The 14,500-nt window shown below is 29.6% G+C and overlaps 1 protein-coding gene across 8 annotated transcripts in view; it reads right to left on the reverse strand.

Annotated features, from left to right (window-relative positions):
* Positions 1–696: 696 nt before the first annotated feature.
* The window catches only part of LOC105203340 (transient receptor potential cation channel trpm), a 144,150-nt gene continuing 130,346 nt past the window's right edge, over positions 697–14,500 (reverse strand). For all 8 annotated transcript variants that reach the window (XM_039452288.1, XM_039452289.1, XM_039452291.1 and 5 more), the window contains 4 exons: positions 10,570–10,918; positions 7,002–7,147; positions 3,937–4,527; positions 697–2,293 (listed from right to left, as the gene is read on the reverse strand). In XM_039452288.1, the coding sequence (XP_039308222.1) occupies positions 962–2,293; positions 3,937–4,527; positions 7,002–7,147; positions 10,570–10,918 (2,418 nt within the window). In that variant the 3' untranslated portion in view covers positions 697–961. The remainder of the gene's footprint in view (positions 2,294–3,936; positions 4,528–7,001; positions 7,148–10,569; positions 10,919–14,500) is intronic.

Genomic DNA, 14,500 nt, shown 5'->3' on the forward strand with positions numbered 1-14,500 from the left:
TCAGAGTAAATTCGGATAGCAAAAAAATTATTTACATACCAGAATATCTTTTATGTATTGCCAAAGTTTCATAATTCTTTGAATTTTTAAATTGATCATCTTTCCAATAAACCTCCGATAGAATATAGAAATAATCGACTATCGTTTTATAATCATTAAAAACGTTCAAAATTTTATGCATTATTGGCGATAAAACGATCAATTCATTCAATTAATACTATTGTATATTACTATTATTGTAGAGGAGAAGAGGGTAATATGGCACCTATTTTTATTTTATTGAATAACTTTATGATTAATATTTCTTGAATAACTTATAATTAATATTTCTAATGAAATTTAAACGATTATATTCATCACAGTGTTGTTTGACAGATTCTACACTCAAAGTAATGAAATATTTATTATTTAGAACGTGATTTATAAAAATCTAATGCACTGCATAATCGATGGAAGAAAAAAGTGGTTATAATATGGCTATCCATAAAAATAATTTTAAAAAGTTAGTTTAGTTTAACAGAAACCTAACACCGCACCTTGTTACAAAATTATATATTTTTAATTTTCCATTGTTTAGAATTTTCCTGCGTTCAGAAACTTTAGAAATACTATTAAAAATTTTATTAGAAATATTATTTTATCCATGTTTAGCAACAAGCATAAAATGATGTCTCTGATGTTTCTAAACACCGTCCTCTAGAATGACAATCGATGTATCGAAGAAATATTTCAATATCAAAATTTTGCTTAAAAAATCATATTAACAAAATTCCATGTTATTTTAACTTTGTATAATAGGGGTAGCCATATTGTCGACAATAGCCATAATATCCTCTTCTCAAATATACCCGAGTAATAAAAACATAATCGTAAAACTGATATATAATGCAATAAAAATTATTTTACGAGTCGCAAATTGAAAATTCTACGAACAATGCATATTCCAACTCTGACATACAGTTTAACACATAGTTTCGGAAGCGGGGGCAGGTACAGTACTCAGATTCTTATCGTTGGAATCGGTAGTCTCCTGATCACGGATCGTTGGTCGTGCAAGCGTCTGCTCAATCTCTCGGGTGACACTGATCGTTGGCGGTGGACGGCGGGGATCCTCCTCGATTGCAGAAGCGCGGCGCAGCTGGCGGTGTTCATTGGGCACGTTGAAGAAGCCCGCGACACCGCCACCAGTCTCGTTCGCACGCATGTTCGAAGGCCCGTCTTCGCCACTATCACCATCACCACGGTAACGTCGCTGAATTAGATCCTCCATCTGCTGATAATCGCACTCCTCCGCGTCGCGCAAATGTTCATTCTCGATCTGCCATGCCATTTCGGGATTTGACATGTCTGACATAGTGCGCATCCGTGACGGTTGCGGCGAGAGCGGCGGCGTCCTTGGCGGACTCAGCAAGCCGCAATAACTCTCGAGCTCATCCGTGATGCTAGTGTACTCGGCGCGCATTGCCAGCAAAATTGACCTCTGCGCGCTACCGGCCGAAGTGACTGACGACGGAATCACAGCCACGCGAGGCTCCGCCCAGGTCACAGCCCTCTGGATACCAGGCGGAGGGAGCAACATGAAATCGTCCGATTCTGATCGAGTCCTGTTGCTGTTCTGCCTGAACGTGCTACGTTCTATGGAGTCTTGCCTGAGTGTACGTTCCGTCGAGTCCTGCCTAATGTCCGAGGGTGGGTTCTCGCTACTGGCCTCTTTGCTAGGTTCCCTGCTGGTCTCCCTACTGACCTCCCTGCTGACCTCTCTGCTGGTAGCTTCTACGCTAATTTCTCTGCTAATCTCTCTGCTCACTTCCCTGCTGGTGTCTCGACTCTCTCCTTTCTCGAACGGCGCTTCTTTCTTGCCTGTCTCGCCTTCAAGAACATCCTTACTGCCATCCGTTTCCAAGCTCGTAGTTGTCTTAATGTCGTCCTGACCGACGTGAGCATCCACACTTACAGAAGAATCGTGTCTACTGAGATTTTCACGGGAGGTCATGGCTTCAGCTATCTTGAGCACGTCATCTATCGGGTGGCCAGCGTTCAGGAAGGTAGCGTCAGTGAGAGATCGCAGGAGCTTCTTGCGCCGCGCGATCATCGGCAATTGTGTGTGAGAATCCGCCTCGGACAGAACCTCTGATCGCTCTGATACTCGACGCTGCCGAAAATTGTCGAATGTTTCTAAACCGGTTAACTCTTCATTTGGTATGTACGTTGCCATGAAACGATGAATTACTCCGAGATGTGCTAAAGTCTGTTGACTCAGTTCCTCCAATTTGCGAATACGAAACTCAACAGCCTGTAAATATGAAAATAATTTTTGTAGCATGTAAAAAATATTCTAAAAATCTACAATGTGTATTCAAAAAATCAAACCGTTTCGACAAGAAAAAAAAAATTATAAATACAAATGATTTTCAATTTTAATAATATAAGTAGGTGGTTCGTTTCGGTAGTATTCTTGAAATTATATCTCTTTGCATAAATAGATTGCTTTTGTCATATATAAAAATATTAAAATAAGATTAATATTCTGTGGAAAAATTCGCAAAAATATTGAAAAAAAAAAAACGGTTTTTTCCAGTTTCTTTTTTTATTGTATTTTTCGGTTTTTCTTTCTTTTAAAATAATATCGCTTTTATTATTATCTAAGTTAATACAGGGTGTACAGTAGAATCCGCACAATTTTCAAATTAATTTTCGCCATATAATAACTTGTGAGCCAACAATTAGATAGTATTCAAGTAAGCACTCATCCATTGGAAACAAAAACATAACTTTGTCATGACCGAGCTGGTTAAGAGTGTCCAGAATATAATAAAACACACCGAACGAACAGCAAGCGCAAATGCTCGGACATTCGCGTTCGTGTTCTGAAATCATTCGCCCTTTTTCTCATTTGCAATAAATGTCAGTGTTCGGCAGTGTTCAGCCAAATTAGGTGTTCGCTATATAGCAATAAGAGATTTTGTAATTTAATTATTGTCAGCAGAGTTGGTAAGTAACGCGTTACTTGTAACGTCGTATCATTGTGTTTGAGTGAAACTTTTTTGTAATTTTATATAAAAAAAAAAACCGAACAAAAGGTTCGAACAGGTCCGTTCGTGTACGTTACTCACTATAATCTGTCTAAAGTTAGAATACTACAGTGCTGTGGAAAAGGAGGTTTCTATGCAGGGTTCAATATAATGGAATACATCAATTTTCAATTTTAAACACCTTGAGTTAATTACTGCTTTGTTATATAAATATATTTTTTAATGGAAATGACAAGTATTCGTATTTATCACTACCTTAACTTGTTCCCATAAACCTGCAATATTGCTGATATAAAAAAAATAGATCTATTATTTTTTGGTACTCTACAAGTATGCCAAGTTCCATTAAAATTGGTGAGTGACTAAAAGGTTTACTTGTAAAATCTACTTTCGACCGGTACAGCCTATTTAAATGTGTTACACTTCCTGGTCATATTACATATTATTATATATATTTGGATTTACAGCAAAAAATATCGACTTTTTCATATTTTTCAAACATTTTCAATTTGTAATAAAAAAACATAATAAAAAAAATCTGACAAAAGTCTAAAAAATATTTTAGGATGTCCTATAAATAAATGCCTAAATTGCAGTTTTGATATTAATAATTATTTAATAAAAAATGAAATTTTTTCAAACATAAATATAAATTTTGACTATTTGCTTAATCAAAACTTATTTTGTCTCGCTACAGTCGCTACACATGTATTATTTCGAATTAAATTTGATTAACTAATACTTTGTGATATTGTGCTCGTTTTTCTTTTGACCTACCTTATGTCAATTAATTTTGTTTAAAATAACGAGCAAGATATTTAAGTTGATTTTTATTATTTAATTTTTTAATTACTTATGATCCAATTCCAAATAAAATATACTTATTATATAAGAAATTATATACCTGAAGAGATGCGTTCTGATTGCTCTCTTTCTTATTGATATCTTCGATCTTCTGATGCATATTCTCTACCCGATCTGTTGTAATTTTCACACGCTCCTCCGTGGACATTTGCAACTTGAGTTCTTGTTCACGGAAATAGCCTTCGACGCAATCCTCTTCAAAGTCGTATAGTCGTTCCATATCGTCAACCTCCAGAAATAATTTCAGTCCGTTGTCACACGTCTCACCAGTGCCGTTTTTACCTTGCGTAATATGCTTCAGAAAATATCTAAGCAGTAAATATATATGGCAAATTGCTATAAGCGGTGGCGGCAACACCGGTTTCTGCTCATACTCCATAACGACGGTAAATCGTTGAAACATCCAGACTTGATGAGCTATAGCATTTACTTCATTAAAAATATTGTTAAACACCGCAATCAACAGATTTATCAGCAAAATATTGGCAACTAAAAGATACACGGACATTGTAGCAGGAAATAGCCAACGACCCGGAATACACGGATCCATTCCCGGCTCATTCCCGCAAGGAGGATCTATACTATCTGCGTACACTTCTCCATACAGCATAAAGTACGGCTCCATAAATATCTATCAAAAAAGATATAATTATGTGTGTAAATTTATGAAAAAAAAGATAAACTCAACATGGGTCCATAACAAAAATATACAAAGTTTAACTAGAGTATTCTGTAACTTTATGATTTTTTAATAATTTTAAAATTTATACAAATTTTTAGAGTAAATTTTATAAAAAACATATATTAAAAGAAAAAAAACACTTTAAATGCATATAAACTTTCATAACTTTTAAAGTTCTGATATTTTCAATATCTCTCTTTACAGTATCTTCGATATTTACAGTTTTACAATCCCACGAAATTTTCTTTTTTGTATAAAAAAAAACACAATTACTTATAATGTAAAATAATTAGTACTCGTAAATTAAGCCAATGAGAGTCAGCGCGGGTATAAGTGCGCAAATGTTTATTTCTTATCAAAATACAATTTCAACGTGTTTATTTTCTACCGAATTACAATTACCACGGACGTTTCGACTCATTTTGAGTCATCTGCAGCGCAATATATAAAAACAGTTCTCATCGTCATTAGTCAGCAAAAAATGAGAGGAAGTCACGTCACCAGCGGTTTGCCAAATCCGCAATGACATCTTTCCCCGTAACAGTGTCGAAGGAAATGACACTTCTCCATTTTTAACTGATGAGGACTACTAAAGCCTTGGATAAAATTTAGTCTTGTAAGAATAATTACAATTCTCTTGTCAAAGTATACACTCACAACGGAACGTGCTCACTATCTCAAGTCAGAATGTATACTGAATATGTACTTATAATGTGTCTAATCAGAGTTAGATAAGTTAATATATATTTTTTAATTAACTAATGGCTTATAAAATTAATTGCATAATTATAAATTTAATTGCATGATTATAAAATTTAATTACATTAACAGTTATATAAATTAAAAACTCAATTAAAAATTGCGTAAAAATTAAATTAGATTAAAAGTAAATTTTGGAAAGCGTTATACATATACATTAAATTACAATGTCATAATTTTTTAAAAATAGATTTCCCTAAATAACAAAACAATTAGCTCATCAAATACGGCTCATAAAATATTTAATATTTTATTTGATATGTTTATATAAAATAATAAAGAACCGTTGTTTTTCAACCGTTGTTTTCGAAGTCTACTTTATGCGATTTATAATTTGCAGACAGAATTCTGTTTATAATTTTATATTAAATTATGTATTGATTGTTTTTGTTTTTGATATACAATAGTTGAGTTATTAAAAAATATGATTATTAAACATGATTATTAAGAAATACTATAAATGTAACGTAAAAAAAATTGGTGTAAGTTATGACATTATCAGAAGAGAGCAAAGTATATTTAACGTGCTACATGATAAACTGTTAGTCGATGATCCTTTAGCATATCACATTTTTTTAAGATTAAACAAAAAACAATTCAAAGATTTATTTAAACAACATTTTAATTCAAAAAGAATCTTTTCTAATGCGTCAAGCATGTTTATTTTTGTAATTGATAAATCTTACTACATACAGACAAGGATATTTCTTGTGTTAAAGAGACGCTAAAGTTGCGCAAAATACCAACATTTATATCATCTTAATATCTTCGAATTGATTTTATAGAATCATAAAAGTATTTTTCAAAATAGAAATACGCTTAAAAAATACATCGGCAATGATATATTTTACAAGAAAATTGAACAAAAAGTTAAAAAATCGTTAAAAATTTACTCTGTATAGCTGTCACCAAAGTTCAACTTTATACAGAAGTTGTGTAGCTCAAATGTACAAAATGAAATTGTCGCAGATCTCGAAAAACAGGCACAAAAACACACTGATCGTTTAAAATTACAATTATACGACTAATAAACAAGATAATTTGACGCCTTTTCTGCATGTATATTTTGCTCAGCGAAGATAAACTATGATAAATAGAGCTATGTGGGATCTTGCATTAGATGGCACTAAAATCGAAGAATAAAGAGATGATATATTCATGAGTGCATTGGACAAAAAGCACTAGTCTCCTCGCCTGACCTTACTCTTCACCCTGCACGTGACCGCGTGCCACTTGACTCTCGCTCGACAAAAAAATCTGTAATACCAACATCGAGAAAGCTCGGCCTTAAGTTTACCATTCCTTCAACTTATCTAACCCTGATTACACACATAATAAATAATTGTTTTTTTTACACACAAAAATTTCATAAGATTGTAAAACTGTAAATATTAAAAAATTTTTTTTTTAATAAAGATATCAGAAAAATTATCTTTTTTAATTAAATTAAAAGTTATTAACTTTTTGACTTTATTATTTAATTACTAAGTTGTTTAACTAATTATTATCTAAGTCTATATTTAATAAAAATAATCAAAATTTTATTTTTTTTTATTCAGAGATATCACAAGGGCACAATGAACTTATTGTCACAATTACCCATGTTAACATTACAATGTATACACAGATTTTCTTCATACATTAAATAGAAAATGTATACCTACATCTCGTACTATTAACCACGTTGGTTCAGGATTGGGATTCAATATAGCTTGTCTGGTAACACCAAAACTCAAGAGTACAACTAGTAAAAGCACCACAAAGTATATCATATTTTTAACCATTTTTCCCATCATGGTTACCAAAGGACCTGCAAAATATATACTATTAAGTACTATTATTATTTATATTTGAACATATATACAGGGTGTCCAGAATAAGAGGTTTTTTATGAGCAAATTCTTCGAAATATTCTAACAATAAGTCGAAAATTTTGATACGAAGATGTCGAGGTTACAATACTTTTTGAATTATAAATTATTAAAATTACTCAATTGTAGCACCTAGAATTCGCGCGCTCAGGGATGGCACTTTAGTAAACTGTCAAAGTAAGTATGTCGACGTACTTCATTTGATAGTTTTGATAATTCGATTTATGTATGGTTTATCATTTCGTAACATTAGATTGACATTAATCTTTACAAATAATTTAAATTAAATAATCACTGATAAACAAGACAAAGTTTTAAAGTACTTCCTTATTATTATAATATATAAAAAATTAAGTTAACCCTTCATTGCTCTCGTTCGACAAATGAACGTTAATACTCTCGTGTGATACATATGAGCGCCACGACGGCTTATATCTGTCGCTGTATTAGTACAGCGTTGCCACATAGGTTACTACATAACCTATACTCGTTTTGGAGATATTAATAAACAATTATTGTACTTAGAGAGAGTCAAATTAATATCTAACTTTACTTTACCTTTGTACCAACACAGTCTTGTAAAAGCAGAAAAATTGACCGATTTATTGATCTAACTATCACAATAAATGAGATTTGGCAACAGCGCGAGTTCTGTCGACTGTACGTATTTGCTTTCGCCATGAGCGCGGCGCTCAGACGTATCACATGTTCAAAGCATTTAATAAAAGTTTTATGAAATAAAATTGAGAAAACAATCATACAAACATAATCTAGAAGGTTGTAAGTAAAAAATCAAAAAGTTTTATAGTCAAATTTTATGCCACGTGTATGCAATTAAAAAAATTAGATGTAACTTGAGCGTCCGCCTCATACGAGAGCAATAGAGGGTTAATATGTAGAAAGTCAGCCAATATACAATGACATTTTCACTATTGTACTATGTTTCATCCCTGAGCGCACCAATTCTAAGCGCTATAATTAGGTAACTTTAATAATTTATAATTAGAAAAGTATTATAGCCTTGACATTTTCGTATTAGAATTTTTGACTTAAAAAATTCCAAAGAATTCGTTCATAAAGAAACTCAAGCAGAACAACAAGTCAAAATGACATCAAAGTGATTCACAATTGTGTCAAAATGACATCAAAATGAATCGTAATTGATTGAAAAGTGACTTTTAATAATCATTTTGCAGTCACTTTGACATCATTTTGACGTCTTGATGACTCTCTGTTCTGCTTGAGAACCCTCTGCTAATTCTGGGACACCATGTATATAAACAGATAGATATATAGATAGATATAAGTATGGCAATTGATGGGAAAAAATTTAAGGAGCGATTTCATAAATAATAAAAAAAAAAATCAAAATCAAAAATAACAAAATTACAATTAAGGATTTCTTTCTTAATATTCACGTGCTTTAGATACGTTTTATATTAATTTTTAACCCTTTGCGTTACTTTTTTTTTCTAGTGAATATAATTTGGTGAAATTTAATATCCGAGGGTTTATGGAGTCGCTGATCCGACGTCAAAAATTCAAAATTCAAAATGGCGGATCCAATATGTCGGACAAAATTATCAAATGCTGGATTCGCTTAAAATTTGCTATTTAGGGGTTTTCGAGAACGTTGATTACAAATCATGGATCTGCCATTTTGCATTTTTGACATCAGATTCGTAATCAACGACCTCGAAAACCCCTAAATAGCAAGTTTCAAGCAAATCCAGTTGATTTTGATAATTTTGTCTACCATATCGCCATTTTAAATTTTGAATTTTTGACATCGGATTTGTAACCAGCAACTTCAAAAACCACCAGATAGAGATTTTGAGGTATAAATTATAGGGCAATATTTTATACAAATAAATTTAATCTGTAAAAATGGTAATTTTTCGGTATATCTTTATTAACAACAAATTATTTATTTAAAATATCATTCTAAACCTTATTTTATTACATAAAGAAAACCTTTAGTAATCCAGCAATATTAAACATGCTAAAGGAATACACAAAACAATTAATTTATTAATAAAATAACCTTGGACAGTAGGTGTAGCTCCCAAAGTTACACTGTGACGCAAAGGGTTAAGTATTTATAAAGAAAAAATGTCTTAATTTCAATTTTATTATTCATGATTTTCGCCTTATTTTTAATTTAAAAACACTCCTTTTTTCTTCCACCAATTGCCAAACTCCATATATACAATAAACTTAAAAGCACACTAGAAATATTCTCACATTTTATAAAAAATTAAATACAAAAACATCCTTTAAAAATTTTGAAAAAGTTTATACGAATTAATCACATTTTTTCTGTTTCCTTTTTCCGTAAATTCTTTAATTTCAAAGTTAAGAAAACATTTTAAAAATGAATTTTTACACAAGAAATTCGATATCATTGCAAGAAGTTACATTAATTTTTTAAAAAAGCTTTTTAAAACTTAGAAAGCCCACTTTAAATTAATTTGTTATTTATTTTATCTAATGATGTTTCATTAAATAACAATGTTTCAAAATTTTTTTAAATTTAAAAAAATTTAATTTTAAATTTTATATAATTTAACAACAAAATATCGTAAAAACAGAACTAAAAAACAGACTTAAAGCTCTATTTAAAATGCTTTTTTGAAAATAATTTTATGATTTTACAATCTTTACAATTTTTTCCATAAAAATATTTAACTTTTCATAAAATGTGAGAAAATCTTAAGTGTACTGAAACTTTTGAGCGATAGTATATAAAAAAATAAAATTCAGAATGTATCACCGATAAAGTACCTACAAAGTAAGTCCTTACAAAGTAAATTAAAACTAGAAATATGTTAATATGTATACTTTAAATAAACTGTGTACAAGTAAAAGACATGTGAATAACATATATTCTTATTTAGTAATATATTTTTATAATTTACTTATTTTATTTATTACTAAAAATTGAATTATTTTAAAAAATGACAAAAATTTCGATTTTTTGTATAAATATTTTAAAAATTCAAGTTGATTTACGTAAAGTTTCATTATGATCCTGAGCTTAGTTATTTTATAAATAAACAAATAAACTTTGTTCTCTGCAATAAAACTTTAAAACATAAATCATCTTAAATACTTGAAATATTTGATTTTAAAAATTCAGAGAGATTTTTATCATTATTTCGTAATTATATTTCCATTAGAGCACATTTCTACTTTTTATTAAAATAATTTTTGATCCACATAGAAAATTGCCGACAAATTTTTTGTGTTACTTTCAAATGCAATATAAAAAAATTTGGATTTTTTTAATTATTATATTTTGAAGATATGTGTAATACAGCCTTAAATTTAGTAAATTTTTAGTTTAATATTTCAAGCATACCAAAATACTTGTTAACACCAAGGATGTTCAGGATTCGTAAATACCAGTAGATGCAATCAACACAATATATACTGCGACCCACATCAAAAGTCGAGTGTCGCAAACGTAACGCCAATCCGATTTGGAAAAATATAATAGCAGCGGCATCACAAGGATTCCACATATTCCACGCCCACACGCTAAACTTGTGCGAGAGTTTTGCTGGTTCCGAGATTGCTATTTCGCGTACCTTTTCACATCCGAGAGTACAAATATATGCAATTGCATATATCTCAGCTAATGATGGGTGATCATCCATATGTACCAAAATGCAGTACGAGAAAAAAAGCAGAAAAATAATGTATGCTATCTGCAAAAAAAGAATTCTTATTACATTGTGTTTTACCTTTGGGGTTTTTGAAAAAATTTTTCTCAGACTTTTTTCATATAATTTTTCAAAATTTTTTAAAATTTCTATATGTTTTATAATATTTTTGCAAAATTTCTCAGCTTTTTTGAAAGAATTGGAACATTTTTCAGAAATAATTTGAAAAAAATCTGAGTACTTTTCAAATTTTGTCAGCTGAACACTATTCAGTTAAACAAAATATTTAAATAAAAATATTTAGATCAAATTAAACTACTTGAAAAATAAGTATGTGCATTAATTTAGTACTATATAATATACTATCAAAAAATATTTTATTTTGAAGCCAAATTTTGAGCATTTATTTTTGAAACATCAGTTTATTATCATTTTGTTAAAATACACATAGTTGAAAAATGTCATAATGTTAAGTCTGTTCGTCCACTGCAATTTTTTAATTACAAAGACTTCATCTGTTATCGATTCCGCATATTGCTCGTTATTACAACAGAAAATAGACTTCTTTCACAATTATGAAAAAATATAAAAAGTCTACAGTTTCTCTAAAAATCTTTATTTATGTGATATATTCTAAGAGCTTCTTATTCTATAATTTTTAAAAAAATTTTTTCAAATCTGAAAAAAAAATATAAAAAGATATAAAAGATAAAAGATATTCACAGCTTTTCTAGAAATATTCATATACGTAAATTCTAATATGTTCTAAAAATTTTGAACTAACAATGCACTGTATTAACATTACCTAACATTAACAGTAATAAAAACTCTCTGCTTAAATTTAGAATTAAAGACATAAACACTTAAAATTCATATATCATTTGTTTTTAATACAAAATTTACTAAAAACTAATTCTTGAAAAACAAAAATAAAATTTGCACAAGTTTCTCTTGCAAATTGCATAGTTGAACAGTGTATTATAGATAATACTATATATTATAAATTATTTACATGTTTGTATAACAATATATTATAGATTATTTTACATGTTTGTAACTTCCTAAAACCGTTTTAATTTCATCTTTTTTCTTTCATATTTTCTTAATAATGCAGTTTAAAACATAAAATTGTTGTGCAACGTAAAACAGATTACATCTCCATGAGAAAAGACAATAATTACAAAATTTTTAACTATAATGTTGATGTTTCATAAACTTTTTCATATTTCTTATTAATACCTTAAGTTAGAAAAAATGACGTCGGACGTAACAGATCCGCTAATAAGATATTAAAAAAAACGTATAAATGGGAAAGTTCAATTCTGATTTTTTAATTTTATAAATTTGTTGTTTAATATATATATATATATATATATATATATATATATATATATATATATGTATATATATGTATATATACATATATACAAGATGATTATTAATAAAGTTCCCACTTTTTACCATCGGAACACGTATTTGTAATTTCTAATATAATAATATGTTAGAAATACGTATTCGTCGGTAAATCATGCTCCGATGATAAAAAGTGGGAACATTCATTAATAATCATCCTGTATATGTACTTAGTTTATCACTTTAATTTACACTTATTACTTAATACTTATTATTTAGTTTATCAGTTTAATTTATAATTAACACTTTTTCGAAAGGACGTCTGAATTCTATTCTACTACTGTCTACTGTACCAGTTTTGGGGCCCAATTTTTCAAGCACTTTTTTTTTGGATTATGTTACAAAAATATTAATTATTACAAAATACGATAGTATATAAAAATTACTATACCATCTGACAGAAAATACTTTCCTTTGTATTTATGTCTTTAAAGTTTTATTTTTAACGTTTATTTAAGGAGTTACAATCACTTAAGTGAGTTAAAAAAATCAACTTTTCAATTTTTGCATATTCTTATAGTATGATATCTTAACAATAATTTTTCTAAAGTTTCAACTCAAAATATGCACAAATAAAAAAGTTATAGCGTTTTAAAGAGACAGGCATACCCCGGATTAAACATAAACTGAAAATTTTAAACACATTTTTCTAGAAATCGTATTTTTCAAATCGGTATCCAAAATATTTTGAAAACAAATAGATATATCGGATTCAAATTTTTTTTCTACTTATTCAGCACGAAAATACGCACTTTTTGTCGTAGGGGTTTTTTTTAAGTCTCAATTTTCTTTAACAGCCAAAAACCGATTTAATTTTATAATTATTAATAAAAATTCGGACTCTTAAATTCAGATAAGTGCCATTTGACAATAAACTCAAATTTTAGAAATTGACTACGACAAAAAGTAGATATAACTATGTATTTTAAGAATATATTGCATTATTGTGCTTCGGATGAACTGTATAGATTCTACAATGAGTACCGCAAACAGCGTCAGCAGCTAATATACCTGATATTAGCCAACAACGATATCTCCTTAAATTTTTAATAATTTTATATTTAAAAAATTAAATTTTATTAATAAAACTATATATAAAATATTAGTACAAACCCCGATTTGATACCTCTAATACGTTTAGAGAAAAAAAATTCATGAATATATGGTTTTTGATGCTTGTAGGTGTATGTAATCCCTTAAAGGCTCCTGACTCTTCAGTCGAAAATTCCACGGTAGCGACGTATCGTCGTAGACAAAATTGGAATTAATAGGCATGAAACGTGACAGATTACCGATAAAATTTTATTTTGCATATCATTTCGTTATTATGTGTTTTATTGTGAAAATATGACGTCATATTTTTACAAAATTTATAAAAATAGGCCGCAAGTAGTTTCTTTAAATTTTATACATAAAAGCATATTTTTCACTCCTTTCAACAGCGTTTGTCCATGTGTTTTCCTATCTAAATAAGCCTCACTTCACGAGTCTTTTACGACTGTTTGCTGTTAGGTGGAACAAGGATAGTCAAAGCCCATTTTTACAAGTATTTTAAAGATCTTGTTATTGTTTTATCCAAATTTTCTTTATTATTTACAAATGCTACGACACTTTTACGTGTGATTTCTCGCTTATAATGTCACGGCTTCAATATGACCGCGGCGAGTAATCAGGAGCCTTAAGAAATACACTAGACAAAATTATCGCAACACTCATTTATACCAAAATTTTGCACAACTTTAAATAATCATAACTTCGTTAAAAATTATCGTACTTGAAAGTCTTTTTTGTTTTTTTTATTTTAAAGCTTAAAGTCTCTATTTCAAGGTGCATTTGGTCAATTTTGAATTTCTGCTTTGCTTTTTTCGCTGTTTCTTTAAAAGTGAGGACGTGTTTGTTTCCAAACATTTGCATAGTTTGACGCACTCCATAGATAGTATAAATTTTTTTCGTAAATGTCACATCGTAAAATTTGGAGTTTTCCCTGCAAATTGAAAAAAAAAATCAGGTTCGTACGATTTTTTTTCGAGGAATTAAAATGTATCAAAGTTATGTATGCATTTTTGTCAGTTACCGCCAGCATTATCCGGATTTTGATTTGTCTCATTGATGATGAAGCGATCTTCTCTAGCTGACGTTATTCGTCTTCAATCTTGTCCTCTTCTTCGACAAAATCTGCCTGTTCCTTAACAACAAGCCCAAACTCGAGAAATA

The sequence above is a fragment of the Solenopsis invicta genome, chromosome 8 (assembly GCF_016802725.1).
Source record: "Solenopsis invicta isolate M01_SB chromosome 8, UNIL_Sinv_3.0, whole genome shotgun sequence".
In the NCBI taxonomy this organism is placed as follows: Eukaryota; Metazoa; Arthropoda; class Insecta; order Hymenoptera; family Formicidae; genus Solenopsis; species Solenopsis invicta.